At 35.7% G+C, this 24,589-nt stretch overlaps 3 protein-coding genes across 6 annotated transcripts in view; 2 read left to right on the top strand and 1 right to left on the bottom strand.

Moving 5' to 3' along the window:
* Positions 1 to 21,387, bottom strand: part of LOC143243965 (acetylcholinesterase-like) — a 115,453-nt gene extending 94,066 nt beyond the window's left edge. For 2 of the 3 annotated variants that reach the window (XM_076487847.1, XM_076487848.1), the window contains exon 1: positions 21,009 to 21,387. The gene's annotated coding sequence lies outside the window, so the exon portion shown is untranslated. Of the gene's footprint in view, positions 1 to 4,566; positions 4,983 to 21,008 lie in introns of those variants that run through there. The other variant, XM_076487846.1, reaches the window with a different exon arrangement.
* Positions 11,321 to 14,568, top strand: LOC143243966 (uncharacterized). Its single transcript, XM_076487853.1, has 2 exons — positions 11,321 to 11,435; positions 13,852 to 14,568. The coding sequence occupies exon 2, from the start codon at positions 13,867 to 13,869 to the stop codon at positions 14,263 to 14,265; it is 399 nt and encodes a 132-aa protein (XP_076343968.1). The 5' UTR covers positions 11,321 to 11,435; positions 13,852 to 13,866; the 3' UTR covers positions 14,266 to 14,568.
* On the top strand, positions 17,896 to 19,786 carry LOC143235765 (uncharacterized). 2 transcript variants are annotated; one of them, XM_076473976.1, is made up of 2 exons: positions 17,896 to 18,018; positions 18,702 to 19,786. In XM_076473976.1, the coding sequence occupies exon 2, from the start codon at positions 18,702 to 18,704 to the stop codon at positions 19,479 to 19,481; it is 780 nt and encodes a 259-aa protein (XP_076330091.1). In that variant the 5' UTR covers positions 17,896 to 18,018; the 3' UTR covers positions 19,482 to 19,786. The 2 variants fall into 2 exon arrangements, with proteins under 2 accessions (XP_076330091.1, XP_076330086.1); XM_076473971.1 differs by having other exon boundaries at positions 17,904 to 18,026.
* Positions 21,388 to 24,589: the final 3,202 nt, after the last annotated feature.

The following is a 24,589-nucleotide window of genomic DNA, read 5'->3' as shown; positions in this document are numbered from 1 at the left end:
GCTTTGTTTTTTACTTCAAACTTACATACAAGCCATGATTCAATTCCCTGCGGTGGACATAACATATAGCTCAATTTAGATTTACTCCCAAATAAAAAAAAAATGAATCGTTGAACGTAAACATGATTTCAATATGACTGGTCATCATTGTAAAGTATAATTTATGTTTTTATAACAACTGGGAAACAAAACAAACATTCTGTACGTGCAGTTCTGTACTCTACGAATAGTTGCATGTGAAATCGCAAACATTACAAAGTAAAAACATAAACGAGTTAATATGTTAACATGCGAGCGTCTGACATAGCAAGTTGTATTCAGTTAACCTTCTGTCCTTTTGAACGTCAGTAAGGGCATGACATCCGGGTTTAGTCATCCTCAACGACGTAACTTGTCAATCAGGGACTACTTTCTGTACAGAATCTTAACCTAGTAAGTCATTGATCGTAATCAGGTTTATTTTTTCTTATATCGTAAAGAAGACAGAGCTTGCTATAGGTGACAGCACTGTGCAAAGCTTTCCACTAAAATGAAAACAGTGGACGTAACAAGTAGAGCCATCTACTGAGATGTAAACAGTAGATGTAAAATATAAAGCTGTTTACTAAGATGTAAACAGTGGACGTAAGAAATAAAGCTGTATACTGAGATGTAAAAAGCGGACGTAAGAAGTAAAGCTGTTTACTAAGATGTAAACAGTGGACGTAAGAAGTAAAGCTGTCTACTGAGATGTAAACAGTGGATGTAAGAAGTGAAGCTTAGAACAACTAGTCCATCTTGTAGCTTTTTGCTTAACTTCAAACAAACTCTGTCCTAGTTTTGTAAGTTGTATTAAGTAAAGCTGTAATAATAATTTCAGTAAACTATAAAATAAAACAAAACATATTACGTAATTTGTTATTTATTTTTCAGTATCAAAATCCTTGAAGGCTTTAAGCCTATTCTAGTTCTTTGCCACGTTATGAATAAAATTTATTTAGCATATATTTTAATAGCGGTAAGTTAGAAGCTTAAGCCTGTTTAAATTTTTCTGTGTTCATTACTGAGATTAAAATGTATAACGTGTAGAGTCACTGGTGTAACCAGGAAATCTTTGCCATTGCAGGAAACTACAAAAGTTAGAAACAGTATTTATTTATAGTGTTAAGTGCTGAGTACTTCGATTCAGTTTGAAGTACACACAAATCCAATAATTCTTATAGAAATGTAATAAGTTTTCGAACATCAGTAGCTTTTGTGTTTTTATTCTTTCTTCTATCGCCATAAACATATCACCGAATTTACACAAATAAATAGATAGAACGACAAACTGGCCCGGCATGGCCAGGAAGTTAGGGCTCTCGATTCGCCCTCGTCGAGTGCGTTATCTCCCTCTATTGAAATTCAACTGAATTTTGATTGTACAGTCAAACTAAATCTGGCGCTATGAAAGTGACAAACGTTTTCCGTTTTCTCTTGCTAACATATGTGCTCAATCTAACATAAACTTTGTTGTTGTTGTTTGGAATTTCGCACAAAGCTACTCGAGGGCTATCTGTGCTAGCCGTCCCTAATTTAGCAGTGTAAGACTAGAGGGAAGGCAGCTAGTCATCACCACCCACCGCCAACTCTTGGGCTACTCTTTTACCAACGAATAGTGGGATTGATCGTAACTTATAACGCCCCCACGGCTGGGAGGGCGAGCATGTTTGGCGCGACTCGGGCGTGAACCCGCGACCCTCAGATTACGAAGCGCACGCCTTAACGCGCTAGGCCATGCGAGGCCCCCATAAACTTTGTAATGTATACCTTCATTCTAACGAGAACCTTCTAATGTGCCTGCTTATTCAGTCTAACATGAGCCTTGCTATAGGTTATCCACTGGACTACTACTAAGTCACGACTTGTGTTGTTGATTTTAGAATAGACCCAACGCTTATAAACACCTTATGATATTTTTTCATCGTGTCAATTTTATTACGCAATAGATGTTGTAATTCACAAAATATCACTTCAGCAAATAATAATAAGAAAATCACGTCATTATATATTCTAAGTGATATAACGTTACATACATTTCATGATTTACTTTTATAAACATACTTTTCTTTTGTAGTTGAAGTGAAAGCTACACAAATATAAGATTGTGTCTAGGAAAACATAAATTCAACCATAGCAGAAAACCAGAGGCTGAGATGATCCTTAATAGTTTTAACCTATATAAATAATCTAGTTAAATACACAGGTTACAAAGTCATCCACTCTACGGAAAACGACCTGCATTTCCACGTGACTTAAACGCTCATTGCGCATGAATGGAAGTAGTTTGTTTGTTTTTCACGCCTGCTCTTCAGTGTAGAAAATCTGCGTTACATTCAAGGTCGCATCTTTATAACATAGATATTTAACCTGTGTCGGTGGGTGTTAGTGTATAACAGTTTCGTCAGTTTCCACGACCCCGACAAATCGGTGAAGAGCGAAAAGAATACTTCTTCATCTAAAAAGTTGTTGTTTGTTATTAAGTACTAAGCTGAATAAAGATCTATCTGTGTTCAGCCCACCACAGGTATCGAAACCCAGCTTATAATAGTATAAGTCCACAGACATACAAATGTACCACTAGGGGGAGACATAAAAAGAAAGAATTACTAACCCAGAATGTACGAAATAAATCAGTTTCGGTTCATGTCAACGTTTTGGTATGAACCTTTCTATTTCTATAGGTCTTAGCTATCGTAACTGAGAGAGGTGAAGGACATATTTATAACTTTGGCTCTCTATGTACTGAACAAATCATTATTAAATGGATCAGTTAAGTAAATAAACAAATAAATATATATCGATTTTTGTTTTCGTTTGTTTATTTAATTCGCGCAAGGCTATACAAGCCAGCGGTCCTTCACTTAGCAGTGTAAAACTGGAGGAAAGGCAGCTATTTATCACCACCCATCGACAAATCTTGGGCTACTCTTTAACTAACAAATAATGGGATGGGACCGTTACATTATAACGCCCCCACGGGTGAAAGGGCGAACATGTTTGGTGTAACGGGGATTCGAACCCGCGGATGACGAGTCGAGTGCCTTAACCACGTAGCCATGTTTGACAAGTATATATCCACACCTTCTGAATGTGACAAAGAACAGATAAGCCTTTTATTAAGTTTAAAGCGTTTTTAATAAATATTTTCTTTGAATTTCTTGCCCAAATAGGTCTATATTGCACACATAAAAAGTTTTTGTAAAATATGTAAGTTAAATGAATACGTTACCTAGAAATAACGTTCAGTTGAGGTACTAACAAAAGTAATTCCATGTTTTATTTACTGTTAAATATAATTAAAAACATTCAAATACAGAACTGAATCACTTGTTTGTGCATTAAGGAACAAAAATAAATTTGATATCTGTATACGCAACATGAGCGACCGCACTATAAGGGGGTGGGCAGTTGCTCCCTGGAAAACGAGAAACGATAATTTTATACATATCCGTAAATATCAAGCGTTAAAGTTATATACGTCGATAATGTATTAATAATTAAGCTAGCAAAGTCTTAAACAGTGACTAGTGGATCGCACTGCAATCCTCATTCAACTTACGAAATAACGTTCGTTTGTGCGACAAAGATGACCCGAAACACAGGATGTAAGGTACAATTAATATCTAGGTAGTTTTTATGTTTTCTTGCTGTAATTGGGCGGACTACTGAAAAGAATAAACACACATTCTAAATTATTTTTAAAAAATCTCACTTTTCTTAAGTACAGTCTGTTTTTAAGAAGAATCTTCTGCCAGTCTACTTTAGTATTTTTAATATGCGGCTCGTAGGCTAACCGGTCTGGTCAGAGAACCCAAGGTTCAAGCCTCGTCGTCAGGACTTAGGACTGCTGACAAGAGTTATTCTATATAGAATAAATAGATTTGCTGTCACTTGTAGAACATATGCACAGTTGAACGAGCGAAACGTGTTCACTGATATATTGTGACTTCGATAGTTGGACATTTTCGCCTGCAGCCCGGACCTTATACTGCAGATCTTATCAAATTACTCATCAAAAACAATATAAGAATTCATTCGTGATGACCTGAAACCCACTTGAACTAACAATGTATCTCAAGACAGCTGGTATGGGTGTTAAAACTTTTATTAAAATAAAGTAGAGAACAACGGATTAAAGGCCGGCATGGCCAGGTGGTTAAGGCGCTCGACTCGTCATCCGATGGTCGCGGGTTCAAATACCCGTCACACCAAACATGCTTGCCCTTTCAGCCGTGGGGGTGTTATAATGTAACGGTCAATCCCACTATTCGTTTGTAAAAAAGTAGCCCAAGCGTTGGCGGGGGTGGTGATGATTAGCTTCTTTCCCTCTAGTCTTACACTGCAACATGAGGGACGGCTAGCGCAGACAGCCCTCGTGTAGCTTTGCGCGAAATCCACAAATAACGTTTTGACCTTTATTTTAATAAAAGCTTTAAACCCCATACCAGCCGTCTTGAGATACAATATAAGAATTAGTTTACTCTCAAAATGTCTCAATGCTTATAAAAAAGCTCTAATCTTAGTTAACAAAAATATACGACTTACCTGAAAGGTTTTTAATTCTCTGTTGATAACCACGATGTTCCAACGTTCACCTTGCGTGTATTTTTTTTCAGAGTGCGACTTGATGACTGTTATACTTGATCAACAATACGTGTTTCTTGTTGTTTTGTTTTTAACTTATTCTAACTAACAATTCTAACACCGTCTGTTATGACCGGGTGGTTAAGGCGCTCGTTTATCAACCTGCTTGACATGAAATCGAAATCTATTTCATCCTTCTCTCTCTTTTCCTCATGTGGACGTTATAAATATGACAGTTTACATTAGTATTCGCTGGTAAAAATAGTCCAAAAGGTTCACTTGATGCCCTTTTCTTTCGTTTATTATTTTAAAATTAGGAAAGGCCAGCACAGATAATACGTAAGAGAAAATGCGTAAATATGCCAATTGTTGGCTATTTAGGTCCAAACAATTTACCTATACACAAAGCTTAAATATACCTGTGAGAGTTTATACAGTTTTAGTGGTGCACTTTATTATATATTACACAATTGATAAAAACAAATGCACTCCAGCTGCCTATCTGGAGATGTATACAGCTGTTTTATTGTCACGTGCGATTTAAACAGAAAATTGAAATATACAAAGTGTGTGAGACTAATTTTCGTAGTTCTTTCTGAAACATGGCGACCAGAATTAACCAAATTAATTCTCAGGCTAAAGAACAAGAAAACAGTGACTTATTAAATAATATGTGAACAAAGGAGGAATTTGTTTTAACATACAATATTCAGTTAAAGAAGGAAGTTAAACTACATCGTAATGAAATACAGAAACGTAAAAAGAAGTCGGCTGTTTTACACGGTAAAAATGTAGAAGTTTCTATGTCAAAAAGAAACCGTGTTTTGGAAGTTAGCTTCTCGAAAGTTCCTAGTTTGTCTTATTCTGTTGCTGTTAACGCGAAGCATTAACCTATACGTGCTATTCAGATCGAATATCTTATTCAAGAAGGAGGTAAATAGAATTAATATGAAAGGAATGCTTATTATGAGAGCCCAAAGTTCTCTGCCATTGACAATGAAGTTCGTGATTACCTTGAAGGTAAATTTGCAATCGTACGAAACACTAGTAAACAGTCGTGTCAACGTCTCGTTAGTCGTGATGTTAAAACAAGTGATGGTGAAGGTGCCGTAATATCAACACTGTGTTGTAAAACTCTGTATTATAAAACATTGTGTTATAAAATACTGTATTGTAAAACACTGTATTATAAAACATTGTATTCCAAAACAAATGTATTGTAAAACACTGAGTATCGTAAAACACTATTATAAAACACTGTGTAGTAAAACTCTATGTTGTAAAACACTATACTGTAAAACATTGTATTGTAAAATCCTGTGTTGTAATACACAATTTTGTAAAACACTGTATTGTAAGACACTGTACTGGTTGATGTGCTATAAACACAACTGAGATAGATATTTAGATTTTTTTTTAAGGTTTCACTGTTTAAAACTGTGAGAAGTTCGGTTCGAAAGAATGACTAGATAGATATACGTTCTTTCCTTGTGGAGGCCTCCCGGTGTTACAGCGGTAACTAATGGTGGACAGAACATAGTTAACCAATTGTGTAGCTTTGTGCTGTATTCCAAACAAACAGTTTCGTGTGAAGACTGAGTGATAGTCATCAATAGCATGTAATGTTTGTTCTCTGGAGGTTCGGCCTGAGGATTTAATATTCAGATTTTTTAACCCTAGAGTTAATTACAAACAGAATAAAAAGGTAGCTATCAAATTAGTATCAATAAGGTTGACAATGACTATCAAGCTCAGTTTGGTAAGTATAAGTGTCAGAAATTTAGGCATAAAAATGATGATGTATTAACACTTTTTTTTAGTTGTGAACTAATGGCTGATGTTGTAATGTTCCTTGAGTCATGCTGTTGTGATAGAAAGCCTCCATTACTAAACTATAATTTTTTTACAGACCCTCTTAGCATAGAGATGGCACTACCACTTACATTCGTGGTGACTTAAAGTGTAAATTTAATGTGAAGTCCCTTATTGAGACTTATCATATTGATTTGTTTAGCTTTACTGTTAATGAAGCCCTCGCTGGTGCAGCACTAAGTCTACGGATTTACAACGCTAAAATCAGGGTTCGATTCCCCTCGGTGAACTCAGCAGATAGTCCGATGAGGCTTTGTTATAAGAAAACACGCACGCACGAACACCCTGTTAATAAAACTTACAATTTTTTATGGCATTTATCGCCCACCTTCTCGAAACTGGTATGATTTTATAGATACATTTAGTTTACCAGTATACAATAGAAATAAATTCTGATAAATCTGTTTTCTTTCGGAGATTTTAATGTGAATTTTTCAAAGTAATCCAAACAATTACAGATCGAAATTGTGTCACTGACTTGTCCCCCTGTGGCCCATTGGTATGTTTGCCGACTTAGAATTATACTGCCAGAAATCGCATTTCGATACCCTTGGTGAGCACAGACAACCCTTTACGTAACTTTGTGCTTAATAACAAACAACAACATTGTTTTTAAAGTAAACAATTTGATGTCTGTTATACAAGCCTAACCATGTAATTATCAACCTACTGGGTTAATTGGGGCAGCTGTGCCAATAACTGATAATATTTTTTACACATGTAGGTGATGTTGCTACTGGTGTAACATTTTGTACCATTATCTATTATTTTTATTCATGGTTCTCTCCAATGTTTCGCCTACGTTTCTTAACATCCATAAAAGATGACACACTTAATAGTTTCACTCCTATCCTGAATAATTATGATTGGAACCAGGTGTATATTCGACATTGTCTTCATTTGTCGAGAAGTATTATATGCCCTATACTTTATGATTTCATTTTACCAAAGTTTTTAAATTCAATAACGCGAGATACCCTCCATGGATGACCGTATTATTATTACGTATCATTAGGTGTAAATAATGGTCATTTCGTCGTTTCAAACAGACTTACGATAAATATTCAGAGCTCAAAGTTCTTCTTAATTTATAAACAAATGGGCAGGACCAACAGTAAAGATAAGATTACATGTATTTATAGCAACTTAGGTTCTTTGTTATTGACTATTGAGCCTTGTGAAGCGAAGATATTTGATCTGGTTTGTAGCCTAAATATCGAAAAGGCATTCGGCAGTCTAAGTCATCCAGTATTACTGTACAAGTGTGCGCAATATGGGTTACGATACAGTGTATATATATATATACATATAATATTCTAAAAACGTATTTAAATAACAGGCAATGTTACAACGACATTAGCGGAACAAAATCCACTTTCAGTAGTTTTCACTGTGGAGTTTCTCAGGAATCTGTTCCTGGCCCTGTTTTGTTTACTAAATGAACGATTTATTCACAGTATGTCCAAATGGCACTTATTACTTGTATGCTAATGATACGACTCGTATTACTGATTCATGTTTTAAATTATTTGTTGAATTGTTTTAAAATGGAAAAAAATTATATATATATATTGATAAATGATAAAGTTTGGCTTTAAATATTAGTAAATCACAATATAGATTATATCTAGATAAATGAGGGTTTGACTTTTAATGGTAAGTCCCTGCCGAAAGTTGCTTCGCAAAAAATTCTTGAAGTGACTATTGAAAGAAACTTAAAGTGGGATTAACAAGTTGGATCATGGAAAGATATAAGAAAATATCTTTATTATTCCACCTTTTACAGTCAAATGAATTATTGTTTAATGTCTGGAACTTTAAGACCCATCTGGATGTTACAAGGTGTTGCAAGGTGTTGATATTCAACTGTTATAATAAACAAATTCAAGGAATGTGTTGTTGTTTCACCGTTTAGTGTGCCTGTGTCTATCAAATCATTTATTATACCAGAGATATCATTACTTTTAAAATTGAAGTTAACTGCTTTTAGAGAAGGGCCTTCCATACCCTTTACGTCACCACATCATATTTTTCTATCCAAAACGGACACTATCTTTTAGTTCGAAGTTCTTTCACTATATAACTCCTGTTATTTTAAATCAAATGAACCTAAACATTTGGACTATCCTTGGTTTCAGATTATTTAAATTTAAGATTTCGAATTGTGTTTTCAAATATTTTGCTACGTTTGGATTAATGATTGTTTAAGATATTTTATGAGTGTGTTTGTGTTGTGTTTTGGTTACTTATCCTACATATCTTAATCATGTAACATTAATAAAGAACTTAATGGCAGTCTGGCCAACAGAATTCCGGTTCGGTGTATGTCTTAGTCACTACTTGGTCTTTGGGAAAACTGAAGATAATTATTCTTCACTAATACGTTTGCAAATTCTTTTACGATAAGGTTTTTAATCATGGAAAATATCATTGATTTCACACATGCATTTGTTTTTATATGCGAGTTTAAAGCTACCCAGAGGTCGATCCAATAAAATCGAAAAAACAAACATTTTGATCATTTATATTCACAAATATCAGCTTAATTAATAAATGTAAATATTTAGTCTTTAACCTTACAACGTGTTGTAATCTGCGTTCAGGTTTAAATATACTTCTTAGTTCATTTTACGTGTAAGTTCCATGTACAGGTTGATTGCCAGTTAAAATTGTTTGTTACCAGTGTATAATAACATTTGAACATTGATTTCTGTTCAACGACCTTCCAGTATAGTGTTTTAAGAAATTTTGTGTAGTAGTACCCATGTTGGTTTAAACGCCCTTTACTTCACCGTTTAGTAGACTAATTTAACGTAGGTACGTGAATAATGTTATTACATTTTGGGGAATGCGATATTCGATATTATACATGGGCGAAAAGGAAAATAAATCTTTAACGTATATATTTAACACTAAGAAGCCATTTTCATCAAGAATTATTTCTTGTTTATCAGGTAAGTGGATATCATTTAGTTTATTGGTTTCTGTTTTATCAGTAACAAAGTTTCAGGTAACTGTCTCTCGATTTTCAATTTTCTTTTATTTCAAAGTTTGGTTTGTTTTGACTTTTGCGCAAAGCTACTCGAGGGCTATCTGCGCTAGCCGTCTCTAATTTAGCAGTGTAAGACTAGAGGGAAGACAGCTAATCATCACAACCCACCGCCAACTCTTGGACTATTCTGTTACCAACAAATAGTGGGATTGACCGAACAAATTACAACGCCCCCAGGGCTAAAAGGGTGATCATGTTTGGTGTGACGAGGATTCGAACCTGCGATTCTCGGATTAAGAGTCGAGTGCCCTAACTACCTGGCCGTGTCGGGCCTATTTCAAACTTTAGCAGTTGAGTTTTTAATTGCAACTATCGCCTCTAGTGATGAAAAAAGACATAAGAACTTTATTGACATATTAATTAACTTTTATTAATTAGCCTTTCTCAACCAATAAGATGTTGCTAGACTAATCCGTTTCCAGGTAATTTGTTTATATTATGTTTATAAGTTGTTTATTTCGAGTCAATGACTGAGAATGTTTATTTTTTCATGGTCATAAAATTTTTATGTTTCTAACGCTAAAAAAAACCTTTATTAATAAAGTGCAGAAAGATTAAGGCCATGTTGCATATATTTACTGTTAATGTTTAATACGTAGCGATTGTTCATGTATTTCTCGTTCACGAGAAACACACATAAGAGGAATAACCGTTAAAATATTCGTTACATATCGTAAACACTCGCTCGTACATGAAGAAACCGTGTTACACATCACCCATAGACACTGCAACACAGCCTTGTGACACGTAGATATGGGTGGCACTCAACCAAATCTACGAGAGCCTCCTTACTCGTTAATGCTCGTACAATCAACACATCATATAAATCAGCAGAACCTGGATACTATTCCTGAATTAAAATATGTATATGATTTACCATAACGCTTGAAACTCACAATATAAAAATTAAACAAACGTTTGTAAAGATGTACACAGATGGTAGTTAATTTATATAATTGCGTGTGTATTTAAAAACATTAAAATCTTTTGAATACTTTGAAACTTCTGCTTCATCAGTGCCGTTGAATATGTCCTCTAAACTAATAAAAACAGGAACATAAACATGAAGTTTCATAGAATTTAATTCAGAGTGTTGTATAATTGTGGAGACGTGGTGAACAGAGGAGGACCCATGCTGTATACTTTTCAACTTTATAGGTCATGATTATGTAAATAACGATTTTATAATCGTGTCTAATACACTGAATATTCTCTCTAAAGTTTAGAGGTCAAGGTCATTTAATAAACAGAATGTATATGACCTTAGATATATGACCAGATGTTATGACCAGAGAAGTCCTTCTGAGATACAGAGGGATATATGCTATTAACAAAAAGCTGTGTCACTGTACTGGAAAGTGTTGAATAATATCCAGGGTTATTATACTAATAATACGTTATGCTGCTTGAGTATATTTTAATTAAACAGAAAGTTGGTCATTGATAATTCTAATGATATAACACCTCAGATAACAAAATACCTGACTTTGACTAACAGTAACTTTAAATTATGTGCTTTATCTGTGTTTTGCTGTAAGCTTATATTATCCGTCGTTGTGTTTCTTGTAAATAAAAAGGATGTAAAGGTTACCAAACATAGTAGCATACGTGTGTCTCCAATGTTAAGGCTTAACTCGATAACATGAAATCAGGATGTCTGTTTGTTTATAACTACCAATAATCATTTTTTATTTATCATACACATTAAAGCGGGAAAGAAGCCAAGCGGTCACCATGAGTTTTACGTAGGCTGACACCTCCATACACACTTACACATTACGACCTTTTAAAGTAACCTTACATGTTTTGTGCGCTATATAAACCTTGAAATTAACGTTAGTTGTGCTTCCTCATTGCCCTAAACAACGTTCTATTAAAGTATTTTATCTGCGTGTTTTCAGCCAAGGTACGTAGGAAATTAACAGAATGTTAGTTTTAGAAAGAAACGTTTTATTAGTTAACTTTTACTGGTCAATGAAAATATTAAAACGAAACGTATAGAGAAAAAATACTCATAGGAGAGACTCGTACAATGCAGGAAGAATGTTTACCTTTATGACGGAATTTTTCCATTGTGGAAACCACTGTAATGTATTGGTTAAATCTGTGTTAATTTTGAATGTCATATTTTCCTGGCAATACTAAAACCAAGATAGAGAATTTTGTGTTTTATTATTAGTTAAATTGTGAATCAACGGTAAGTTTGAAACCTTAAAACATTAGAATTCGGGATTTGATCCCAGATAAAGAGAGAGTGTACGTAGTTCATTGCTATAAAAGTAAAACAAAGTATTAAGTTGTAATTTATGTTAAAAGAGCTCTTGATTGAAGAACTGAGTCTAAACAACAATCGTTAAAATTACCGGCAGCGAATTTCAGATTGGTGTGGTTTTCACTTTCTTTTAAGAGTGTATTCGCGCACGAGTTCATTATTCGAATAAGTCGAGAATTAGCAGAATCCACTTGAAATCCTGGAAAAATTTCGACCCATCCAAGACGGACTTTCTAAGAGTTCCTTTTTCACGTCAAGTCCACCGGAGGGTCAACAGTAAGTTTTCATATTTACAGCACTGAAATCAGGTAGTTCGATTCCTATCTGTAGACACAACAGAATGCAAATACAGACTCTGCTCTTCCGTTCTTGTTGCTGTAGTTGTTGTTCAGTGAAAAATCAGTAAAGAACAAAGTCTTCACCTTCTCTTAAGTCTGCTTTGTTATTCAGAGAAGATTTTATCATTTGATACTACACTGTTTCTTCCTCCTCACATAAAGAAACTGCTTGTATTCCATCACTATACAAGGCGTACTTGCTTTATTTGCTTCCTTCTTTCAGATAGCAATGCTGAGTTATGAATTCGGTAAAGCTGATCTGGTGCAGTAGACTATAGTGTATAACACGTAAAAAATTTTGTGTTTTTATACGGAAAAGAAATTCACAAATAAACAAAATTCAAGTTATTAAATATTAATCTCTTAATTAATTACAGTTTTTGAATAGAATTATACGCGGACTTCTTTGTCTCTTTGTTTTAGAATTTCGTGTAAAGTTACATGAGGGCTATCTGTATTAGCAGCCCCTAATTTAGCAGTGTAAGACTACAGGGAAGGCAGCTAGTCTTCACCACCCACCGCCAACTCTTGGGCTACTCTTTCGCTAATGAATAGTGGGATTAACCGTAACATTATAACGCCCCTACTGCTGAAAGAGCGAGTATGTTTGGTGTGACGGGGGTTCGAACCCGGACTTTCAGATTACGAGTCGAGCACCTTAACCATCTGGCCATGCCGGGGCCAGACACGGACATGTTGAAATACTTTTACTTACAAGCTCTCAGCAATACTTCTGTAAACTGTTGCCCATCGAAGGCTCTTAATTGATAAAAGATAAGTATTTTAAAGTAAATAAAAGCCGTGTATAGTTCTAGGTATTAATTTACTTACCTTATGCAGTTCTAAAAATAATTGCAGTTTTTTGCGTGTGAAACAAATTATTGTAAAAATGAGAAGTTGATTTATTAAATGTGAGTAGATATTATATTACCTTCAATTAAAATAATATTTCTCTTTATCTCGAATTTTCCAACTTTCTCATGAAACATTTTATATATTTCTTCCAAATTTCCGGGTTCTCCGCTCTGGGTTGGTTGGTTAGTTGGTTTGGTGTCTTATGGAGCAAAGCAAATAGGCTATCTGCACCAATCCCCTCTCTGAAACAGCAGTAAGGCTTCGGATTTACAACGTTAAAATGAGGGGTTTCACACTCCTCCGTGGACATAGCAGACAACCCGTTGTGACTTTGCTATAAGAAAACACACACTCCATATTTCCGGAGTGCTTGTTGTGTCATATGGTATAAGATTCACAATGTCAGTTGTAAATAATAATAATAATACGTAATAGCTGTTTCATGTTCCTGATACTGGGCCCTGCATGGCCAGGTGATTAATACACTCGACTCTTAATCCGAGGGTCGTGGGTTCGAATCCCTGTCACATCAAACATGTTCGCTCTCTCAGCCGTGGGGGCGTTATAATGTAACAGTCAATCCTACTATTCGTTGGCAAAAGAGTAGCCCAAAAGTTGGCGGTGGGTGGTGATGACCAGTTGCCTTCCTTCAAGTCTTATGCTGCTGAACTAGAGATGGCTAGTGCAGATAGCCCTCTTGTCGCTTTGCGCAAAATTCAAAATAAACCAAACCCTGGTACTGTCCAAGAAACTGAGAACATAGATAAATTTCTTTTGGTAATAAAATAATTTAGCTCTAGGCATATTGAATGATTACAGTCCAAGTACAACTGAAGGAATTTTTTTTGTTGTTGCAGAATCTTCAAAAAGTCATGGTATACTTCCGGAAATCTATACTCCTGGCAGTTTTCTGTTGCCTCGTAAATTGTTTCGCCGTTAGCCAACAACCAGGCGCTGCCTACTACCAGTACGTTCCAGCCGATATCAAAAGACAAGAGGCTTCTGTAGGCGGTCTTAGTGGTCTCAACACAGTGTTAAATTCAGGAAGTGGGTCAGGATTTCTGCCTATTTTAATTTCAGGACTTCTTCCTTTGCTTCTCTTGGGTGGTCTTCTGTCAGTTCCATTCCTTGGTCTCAGCCTGTTTCGTGGGAACGTTGTCCGGGCTTTCACTGAAGCGAATCCTACATTTTTGGAAGGCTTAAACGATATCTTCGATAGGGTAACCAAAGCTCTAGATAACGTGAGCAAAAAGTACATTCAAAGAGCTTAAATTGTTTTTGTTAAAAGTTAAAGTTAAAACAGATGCGAAATAAACAACAGCAAGTGCGGAAACAATTACGTTATTTTTAATAATTGCTTTTGTTATGTAAATAGACTTCCTAGCCACATCTTGATTCGTGTTAACTGCAATTATTCTATTTAGTTTAATTAGAGATATTATTTGCATATTTATCTTGTAATTATATTTATCTATATCGTTCAAAATATATGTTTCCCACAAAAATTTCAAGTGTACTTGTCTGATTATATATATATATTTTTTGTGCACGAATAAAATACATTGTAACATTAACGCTACGTATGTTTCAGTTGAAAGACGCAGACATTTTTATAATATTTTTTTTTTTACGTTTCAAGTGTTTAGCATAACAAAGACAAGCCCGGCACGGCCACCAGGTGGTTAAAGCGCTCGACTCGTAATCCGAAGGTCTAGGTTTCGAATTCCCGTCATACCAAATATGCTTGCCCTTTTAGCCGTGGAAGTGTTATAATATGACGACCAATCTCACTATCCATTGGTAAACGAGTAGCCCAAGAGTTGGAGGTGGGTGGTGATGACTAGCTGCCTTCCCTCTAGTCTTACACTGCTAAATTAGAGACGGCTAGCACAGATAGCGCTCGAGTAGCTTTGTGCAAAATTCAAAAATCAAACAAACAATCCTTCTACCAAAGATAATCATTGTTACGTTTATAATTCATTTCGGACGATTTTCCGATTCATCATATTACGTGCGTTACGTATTATTATAATATTTAGAAAAATCGGAAATTTTAATTTGAATCTTGTAAATAATTAAATATGTATCAAATTTATGCCATTTGCTACCAAGATCGTTTTGTTTGTTTGTTTTTTAATTTTGCGCAGAGCTACTCGAGAGCTATCTGTGCTAGCCGTCCCTAATTTAGTAGTGTAAGACTAGGGGGAAGACAGCTAGTCATCACCACCAAACGCTAACTCTTGGGCTACTCTTCTACCGACAAATAGTGGGACTGAACGTCACATTTTAACACCCCCACGGCTGATAGGGTTAGCATGTTTGGTGTGACGGGGATTCGAACCTGCGAACCTTAGATTACGAGTTGAATTCCTTAACCCACCTGGCCATGCCGGGCCTCCAACAAGGTTGATACACACAATTTCATTTTTTAACACAAACATATACAACAATTTTACAAATTTACAGACAAAACTAAGTCTTATATTCGGTCTAGAGCTGGATATCTTATCGATGATCCTAGTTCACGACAAGCAAATTAATTCCGAGTTGATATTGTTACACCTCACTTAAGCTAACGACGTCTTTCTTGGCTAGCTTTACATTGGTTAGAAGTTCACTTCTTTCCGAAGAAGATATTTAATGTCCTCGAAGAAACAGTACCATCCGAAGTAATTCACTGAAGTTAAACGGTTTGTAATGTTCGAAATTTATAACATTCCTAGTTAAATTCTGTAGTTTTTCGATCAATAGATGGTAATCACAATTATAGCTTTCTAAGCCTATTGCGTACTAACTGTAACTACCCAATAATAATTTTTAATCTCTTTCCATCTCTCGGCAGGCTGTTTTTACAGAAATCACGCGAGTCTCTAGAACCTTCACCAAAGTTTCGCTTGCAACAGTACTGTCAATCACTAGTATTATACACACATCTAATACACTGTTGATTCTTACGCACAAGAACGTTCTACAAATTTTGAGAAAAGGAGGGACTTGCGCAATGCAAAGTGAAGAATATACGTCATGTACAAAAAATAAAACTATACAGAACAAGCGTATGCACTAAAATAAATGTTCAACGTTAAATTTATTACAATATAAAGGATATTTTAGGCCTGGCATGGCCAAGCGTGTTAAGGCGTGCGACTCGTAATCTGAGGGTCGCGGGTTCGCATCCCCCTCGCGCTAAACATGCTCGCCCTTTCAGCCGTGGGGGAGTTATAATGTGACGGTCAATCTCACTATTCGTTGGTAAAAGAGTAGCCCAAGAGTTGGCAGTGGGTGGTGATGACTAGCTACCTTTCCTCTAGTCTTACACTGCTAAATTAGGGACAGCTAGCACAGATAGCCCTCGAGTAGCTTTGTGCGAAATTCAAAAACAAACAAACAAGGATATTTTATTTTTGCAAACCGCTGAGCAAGTTAATTCGAATTGTGTAACTATTCCATAATACTTCATAAATATATATATACAATTATATTTTAACTTATTATGAAAAAAACTAAAGTTATTAACATTATTAATTGTAATATCCACATAAAACTTTCTGTTCATTTGTTACCGCCACAAATGAAAGTTATAATTTATGAAATTAATTCCTTATTACCTTTTAATAAGGGCCCGGCATGGCCAGATGGGTAAAGGCGTTTGACTCGTAATCAGAGGGTCGCGGGTTTGAATCCCGGTCGTACCAAACATGCTCGCCCTTTTAGTCGTGGGGCGTTATAATGCAACGGTTTATCCCACTATTCGTTGGTAAAAGAGTAGCCCAAGAGTTGGCAGTGGGTGGTGATTACTAGCTGCCTTCCCTCTAGTCTTACATTGTTAAATTAGGGAAGGCTAGCGTAGATAGCCCTCGAGTAGCTTTGCGCGAAATTCTAAGACAAGCAAACAAACCTTTTAATAAATAGAAAAAAAAGTGTAACTAAATATTCTCCTTCTTTATAAAATGCTTCGTGTGATACGTGAAGTCGTTATTCTGATATAATAAATTATATATTAACGTTTTTTTTTTTCTTGGATTTCCTTTTGTTGGTGGAAAACAATATTATTGTGAATTTCGTGATGACGAGAAACCCACTTGAAGTAAAAATGTGTCTCAGGACAGCTGGTATGGGTATTAACACTTTTACTAATAAAGCAGAGAACAACGTTTCGTCCTTCTTAGGCCATCGTTAGGTTAACAAATATACTGTGATGATGACAGAAAATTACCCAGAAAGGTCGAAACGTTGTTCTTTGCCTTATTTGTAAAAGTGTTAGTTCCCATACCAGCCGTCCTGAGATACATATTTTGAATTTTATTTGCTTTGTTACTCACTGAATGAAACTACAGTACCCGTGTAATATGTTTATAAAGTTACTATTTATGCGGAAGAAGTGGAAGTACACTGTAGAGACGCTCACCTGAATCGTATAGAATAAAGATATGTGTAACCATAACAAAGCACTTATACTTGAACACAAAAAGTAAATGGTTTGGTTGAAGCCTTACATTATTATTTTAATAGGTATATAAGAAACGGTGCTAAATGTTATCCTAAATATTAGCATATATGCAAAAACTTCAGTGCAAACTTTAGTTGCCCTTTTCATTTTGTTATGATGGTTTTACCTTTCATTCAGCAACTTATCAAATAAACTCGTGTATGCAAATTCTACTTTTAGTATCAGAAGCAAAGTACAAGACTCATTATTATATCATAAAGTTACAATGAATTTCGTACCTTTGAAATGACTACATACTTTGTGTTTGTGCTAATTTGATTTATAGTGCCTCAGAAAATATCGTAGTCATGGGATGACCATAAATAGAAGTGATGATAAAGCGGAAGAGAACAACATCGGTGTTGAATAGTGAAAAGTTACTTAAGACGTTTACTGAACGTTACCTCTTCCTACACAGAAAATTAACACACTGAGAAACTAGAAAACTGAGACACCAACAACGACTGATTGCTTTTTACGTGCACACTTTCAGCACGAGAAGGTGGTGTCCAAAGGGTCTTCATTGGATCGTGTGGTAAAGTGGTTAGTTGTTTGATTCTGTTATTGCAGATGTACAGTGAACTCTTTTACATTTTTAAACCCTATTGCAAATCAACGATTTACTACTGAGAAACGCTTAATATCAGTAAATTTGTTTTAATAATTCTAAAATGACTACAGTCAAAGGAAAGTTTGATTACGATAAAATATTCTAATAATAAATTGAAAATAACATAACGTCGATGTTGTTACTTTGATGTAGTTACAGTGGAATTTTATTATATTTTCCTTTGAGTCTTCATTATTTATGAATAGTAACATCATAAATCATCTGGTTTCGGTTTTAACGTAGTTGTATTAGTAGTTTCTTAATTTTATCTTGGTGTTTAGCTCCCTAGTGGCTCAGCGGTATGTCTGCGGACTTACAACGCTAAAATCCGGGTTTCGATAGCCGTGGTGGGCAGAGCACAAATAGCCCATTGTGTAGCTTTGTGCTTAATTCAAAACAACAACAACAATATTTGTGTTTAATCCTATGTAATAACATGTTATCATCACCTGTTTTGTACTTTTAAGGAATCTACGTTGAACCTTACACTTAATTGTAATATACCAAGTGACCAACTGCTAAAGATTCTTTGTTGTAAAGGTAGTACTTAATAGTTATACGCAATAGTTTCAGGTAAATTAAACATTCTCTTAAATTCTTCTTACTAGATGATGGAGAAACTGTATCGTACATTGTATTTACTTTCTCTTCTGGTGATTCTTCTTTTCCCAAACATCTGTAATCAGAGATTTCTGACAACCGTTTCTGCCAATAGTCACACAGTGAATGCTAATACTAGTAGTGAAGTTCCAGACTCCAGAAATGCAATACACGAAACGTCTCTTCATAGACAAATCGTCGCTCTTGATACAGCCACAAACTGGATTTTACTCGGATCACGAATTCTTGTTCCTCCACTAGCTTTGCTTTCTGCAGCCAAGATACTTCGTCCTTTGCTCTCTTACGATGACTTTCGTTATAAATATGCATATTACCTTCCACTGCCTCCCCATAAAGCAAAGGTTCGTCCACACAAACCACATCAAACAGGAGGTGCACATGACAATGTAAACTGGCATTCTCTTAACGTCTCGCCTATCCAACCTCCCAATGTAAAGATGCCTTTATTAATTCATACTGGAAATTATGCAAAACAAGGCTACGGACAGAGAACTTATCATTATTCAGCCTCTCCTGGGAATATTGGTATTATTCCACAACAAGAATCCACCCAAATATCGAATGTAAACTTATTTCCTAGTAGCAATTCCATCAATTTGAAATCGGGATATGGACAACAAAATTTACAATTCTACCACAATCGCAGGAAAAAACGTCACGCAGTGCGAAGGAGACATCATAGAAGTAGAATGGCTTTACTACAGAGAAACTTAGGCAAAACATTACCCATGGGTCATTTCATCGATCTTTTGGGATTTCCATTTTGAAGATATTTGATTATTTTAATTAAATTATTAAACATATGTGCAACTTTGAGTTTTCAAATGTCGAGCATGATTAATTTATTTTATTTAATGTTATTATTTGTATAATTTGCAACAATAAAACAAGTATCTATGAATCGTGGTTTTATGACCTAAATATTTTGTTTATCATACGACTGATCTAAGCACGATATATTTCTTTTAATTTCGTGCAAAGCTACACCAGGGCTATCTGCGCTAGCCGCCTATAATTTAACAATGTAAGACTAGAGGGAAGGCAGCTAGTTACCACCATCCACCGCCAACTCTTGGGCTACTCTTTTACCAACGAATAAGGGAATTTACCGTTGCAATATAACGCCTCCACGGCTGAAAGGGTGAGCATGTTTGGTGTGATGGGAATTCGAACCCACGACCCTCGAATTACGAGTCGAGTGTCTCAACCACCTGGCCATGCCGGGTCCTGATAGGTATAAAACGACGTGATAGATACATTGTAGAATTCCATAAATTCATCTTACAAAGATATAATGAATATGTAAAAGCAACATGTATTTTTGGTCCCCTATGTTACATTCTTTACAAATAAAAGCAATAAATTCATTGTTATAATATTGTTTCGATCCAAACATGTTTGTGTGACAGGGATTCTAACCCGCGACCCTAAGATTACGAGTCGAGTGCCTTAACCATCTGGCCTTGCCGGGCCCAGAAGGAAGGACTGCATTAAAAACAGCAAATCCAAACCTCTGAGTAAGGTTAGTTTGTTATAACCAAACACACGTAGATACTAAAATAAAAAACGCTACACCAGTTGAAAGGATCCCAGGGTACAGGTTATAATGTGGGATATAGAATGTAACCTACCGGATTAAGATCTAGAATAAGCTGGTAGCGATCCTGACGAGTAAAATAACTGAATCAATTATCCGCTCATCCCACACTTGGTATTATTGGCACACAAAACATATAGTGAATAAAAAGGGAAAATTTCTCATAGATTTATTTACTGAAATTCCGTGCAAAAGAATTTCAAGTGCCGCGGCTATTGAGAATTCTCTATTGTTTTTATTTTCTCCTGAAAAGTATAACAGACGTAAATACTTCTCCTAGTTATAAATTAACTCGAGTAGCATTACATTTTGTACTTAACGGATTACGAGTCGAGTACCTTAACCACATTGCCATGCTGAGCCTGCTTCATTTGTGTCGAAATTGTTCAGTGACCTTATATATTAATGCAGTTGGTGTCGTGTAATACTGACATTTTAAATAGAAAAACCATTGTCGTGAAAATATAGTTTATCAGACATTGTTAAAACATTTATTTTGGAAAAAAAGTTTTTCCCTAGTAATTATATTTTAATAGCATAAGACACTAAACCTACCTAACACATTTGTTTTAAGAATGCAAGATACTAAACTTACCTAAAATGGACAAGACAGGTTCACTTTTGATTTGATTGTTTCGATTTCCAACTGTTATTCTACTTTGTAAGCGATGAGTTCATAAAATGGTGAAATACTTACGTTTATTTTGGCTTAAGGCAAAACTAATGGCGGGAGCTATGAATTCGGTGTGCAATTCCAATGTTGACTGAGGATCTTAAAATTGAACACGTAACTTTAAATCATCAGTAAAGTTGGTAGATGACGTCTTGTTTGGGGGTATCTAGAGTTACCAGTAACTGGTTTGCTTTCTAAATATTTATATATATATATATATATATGCTTAGTTTGCTGGATTTTTTCATCACACATTAAACTTCTTAAAGAACGGTCTGGCAGCACTACCCATTTGACTTTAATAACAGTAACTGGAACTGTATATACTACCATTTGACTTTAATAACAGTAACTGGAACTGTATATACAGGCTGCAAATACATGATTGACATTTTGTCTGTTGATATTGTGCAAAATTCTTCTTTTCCAACTCTCCTTGGCAGATATCCAAACATGCTCTTCCCGTTCTTTAAAAAAACACTCTCAACAAATCTATTTTTTACATCATAAGACTGTTTACTCTGTAATTCCAAGGTCATAACATTTTAACGAGTATAAAAACAAGTTTCATATCCTGCTTTCGTTTATTACTCGTTGGAATTATCTAGTGGAATAGATTGTAGTAAATAACAACATTCCTTCCCCTTAGATACATCCTGATTTCCTAGAATATGAAGATAGGAAATGGCTTCACCTGATGATAACGATACACGAAACACGAACTATGAAATTGTGTTTTATACATGTAAAACAAATGCTAAGCCTTTAGTTCATTTTATGCGCTTTTTGTAAATTTCGATATAATTTGATATTTAAATATGTACTTTGTTACTGGACGTGAAAGGATATCTTTAGCTTTATTACAATAATAATAAAATGCAAATACATTCTTACTGACAAAAGCTAGCAGTATAGAATTACATGTAGAAGAAATGATGTGCTAAACACGCGTAGGTCGAAGAAGTCTTGATAAAACTGAAATAGAAACCTTTATAACCCGAGCGATTTCGAATCTTGCCCAGACTGCCCCTGAAGAAGAAAGGTCCATCTTTCGAAAGCGCTCGAGTTATAAGGGTTTCTATTTCAGTTTTATCTAGAAGGAATGTTTATCTATATGGAACACTTAGCGATTAAATTATGCACTTCCTTAAACAAATTTAAAATATAAATTCAACTCTAATTTTCTCTTATATTATTGAAAATAAGAAGAAGTGATTACATAATATATAATATACTTTTAAAATTATGGGACTTATGAATTAATTAAAGCACAATAATCTAGTTGACGGGCTGCGAACATATTTTAAGCTTTAATGTTTCGTTACGTGTTGCTTAAGAATCAAAAGTCTATCGTCTTAGCTTTAAAAACCATTTTGAAATGGATTTAAAAGCAACCAGAATGAGTCTGTTTTGTTGTTTTAGCGCCAATCAAAACGGCACAATGGGCAATTTGAACTACAGCCTCGACAATTGAATATTGAATGAATAAAGTCAGAGTGTTTTTGTTTAATTTAAGTACATGCGTTTTTGGTTTATAGCACATCACGAATTCTATGTTAGATCATGCACTTCTATTGGAATCACTTCCTCTGTCACTAATCGCGTTCAAGCTTGTGGCCATGAACATATTGCCCAACATCACAATTTGCACTGAAATAAGATGATTTGGGCCAGGTATAGCCAAATGGTCCATTCGAATTGCAATCTGAGGGTCGTGGATTCGAATTCCCATCCGACCAAACATGCTCGCCTTTTCAACCGTGGGGATGCTATAAAGTAACGGTCAATCCCACCATTCGTTGATAAGAGAGTATTCAAAGAATTGACGATGAGTGGCAGCGAGTAACTGCTGTCTTTCTAGTCTTTCACTTCTAAATTAGGAACGGGCTAGCGCAAATAATTCTCGTGTAGTTTAGCGCCAAATTCAAAAATAAGGTGTGCGAAAAATAGTGATATCGATCTTACACCACACATTTCTCGACAAACTTCCACAAATCCCACTGTACTTGCATGATATCTAACAGTACCAAGTATAAGCAAAGCAGAATGGTCGAGTGGAACCGGTGTGATTCCAGTTTCTTCTGCCGTCTTCTTTAAGGAAGAAAACGCCGATATCGAGGTGTGGATATAAATGTGAGAACCTTTGGCTTATGAGTCCTCGTCGTCTTCAAATTTTTGTTAATTATCTTACTAACTGTCCGAGGACAAATTTTCAGCTACATCGCAATGACTTACCTTTCATCTTTGCTCTGGAATTGAGTCTGTATGTAATTTTGGATCCCGTTTATTTCACGGAGAATATTTAAGGCTTCTTTCATTGTAATATTATGCTTCTCTATTCTTCATCGTTTAAAAATCTCACTGTATGTGTACATCTCTCAGGAAATGTTTTTTTTAATAGTCATCTCGCCATATGATTCCGATGGAGGTCAAATGTATAGATAGATTTTGTGAGACGTCTTATCCATAGCGTCGCAGTTCAGATCTAAGGTATACAGAAAGCGTTCAAACACAGTATGATACATTGTATACATACGAGGTCTGTTCAAAAAATACGCGGACTGACGTCATAAAACAAAATGTACTTTATTTAGAAGTTACAGGTCTGGGACCCCTTCAAAGTACTCTCCTCCCCAACGCACACACTTATCCCAACGGTGTTTCAACAAGTAGAAACAGTCCTGGTACGCTTCTTCTGTAATGTCCTCCAGCTCCTTCGTCGCATTTGCCTTAATCTCGGAAATCGTCTCAAATCTTCTTCTTTTCAAGGGTCTTTTGAGTTTGGGGAGCAAGAAAAAATCGCAAGGAGCAAGGTCAGGTGAGTAAGGGGAGTGAGGAAGAACAGTGATCGAGTGTTTGGCCAAAAACTCACGAGTTGTGAGGGCTGAATTTCGCAGCAACGCGGTGCATCTTCAATGTTTCGGTCAAAATCTCGTAACAAGATCCAACTGATATCTCACACTCTTCAGCAAGCTCCCTGACAGTCAGACGTCGATTTGCCCGCACCAGGGTGTTGATTTTGTCGACGTGTGGGACGTCAGTTGACGTGGAAAAACGTCCAGGACGCTCATCATCTTCAATGGACTGTCGACCATCCTTAAAACGTTCATGCCACTTGAAACATGCCGTACGCTTTATAGCAACATCACCGTAAGCCGTGTTAAGCATAGCAAAAGTTTCAGTCGCAGATTTTCCAAGTTTAACACAAAATTTCACAGCAAGTCGTTGCTCCTTCAGGTCATTCATTCTGAAATCTGCCAAACGAAAAAATCGCATTTCACTTAAAACCGCATAGCTAATACACAAATGAAGATGTCTGCAGTCGGGAAATGGCGTCGTAATCAGCTGATCTGTGCAAACCTAGCGACGCCAAGCAGATTCCCCTGGAACCAACTGGAGCCGCGCAATTCAAACAGTCCGCGTATTTTTTGAACAGCCCTCGTATTTGCCATCAAAGCAATAAAAAATAGATATTAATAAACGTTAATTGCAAACGTATGTAATAGAAGTTAAACATTTACCTCTTTTGTTAATGACACCTCTTACAAAATGTAGGAAGTTTTATTTTTATTTTTTAGCCGCAGCATATTGGCTCATAGAGCGGA

This window comes from Tachypleus tridentatus, chromosome 2 (assembly GCF_004210375.1).
Source record: "Tachypleus tridentatus isolate NWPU-2018 chromosome 2, ASM421037v1, whole genome shotgun sequence".
NCBI lineage: Eukaryota > Metazoa > Arthropoda > Merostomata > Xiphosura > Limulidae > Tachypleus > Tachypleus tridentatus.
The sequence above is the reverse complement of the archived record's forward strand: the minus strand, read 5'-3'. Positions and strand labels throughout refer to the sequence as shown.

Bases quoted from the DNA above. Each gene is read 5' to 3' on its own strand.
- LOC143235765 (XM_076473976.1), top strand. From the start codon at position 18,702: ATGATGGAGAAACTGTATCGTACATTGTATTTACTTTCTCTTCTGGTG.
- LOC143243966 (XM_076487853.1), top strand. From the start codon at position 13,867: ATGGTATACTTCCGGAAATCTATACTCCTGGCAGTTTTCTGTTGCCTC.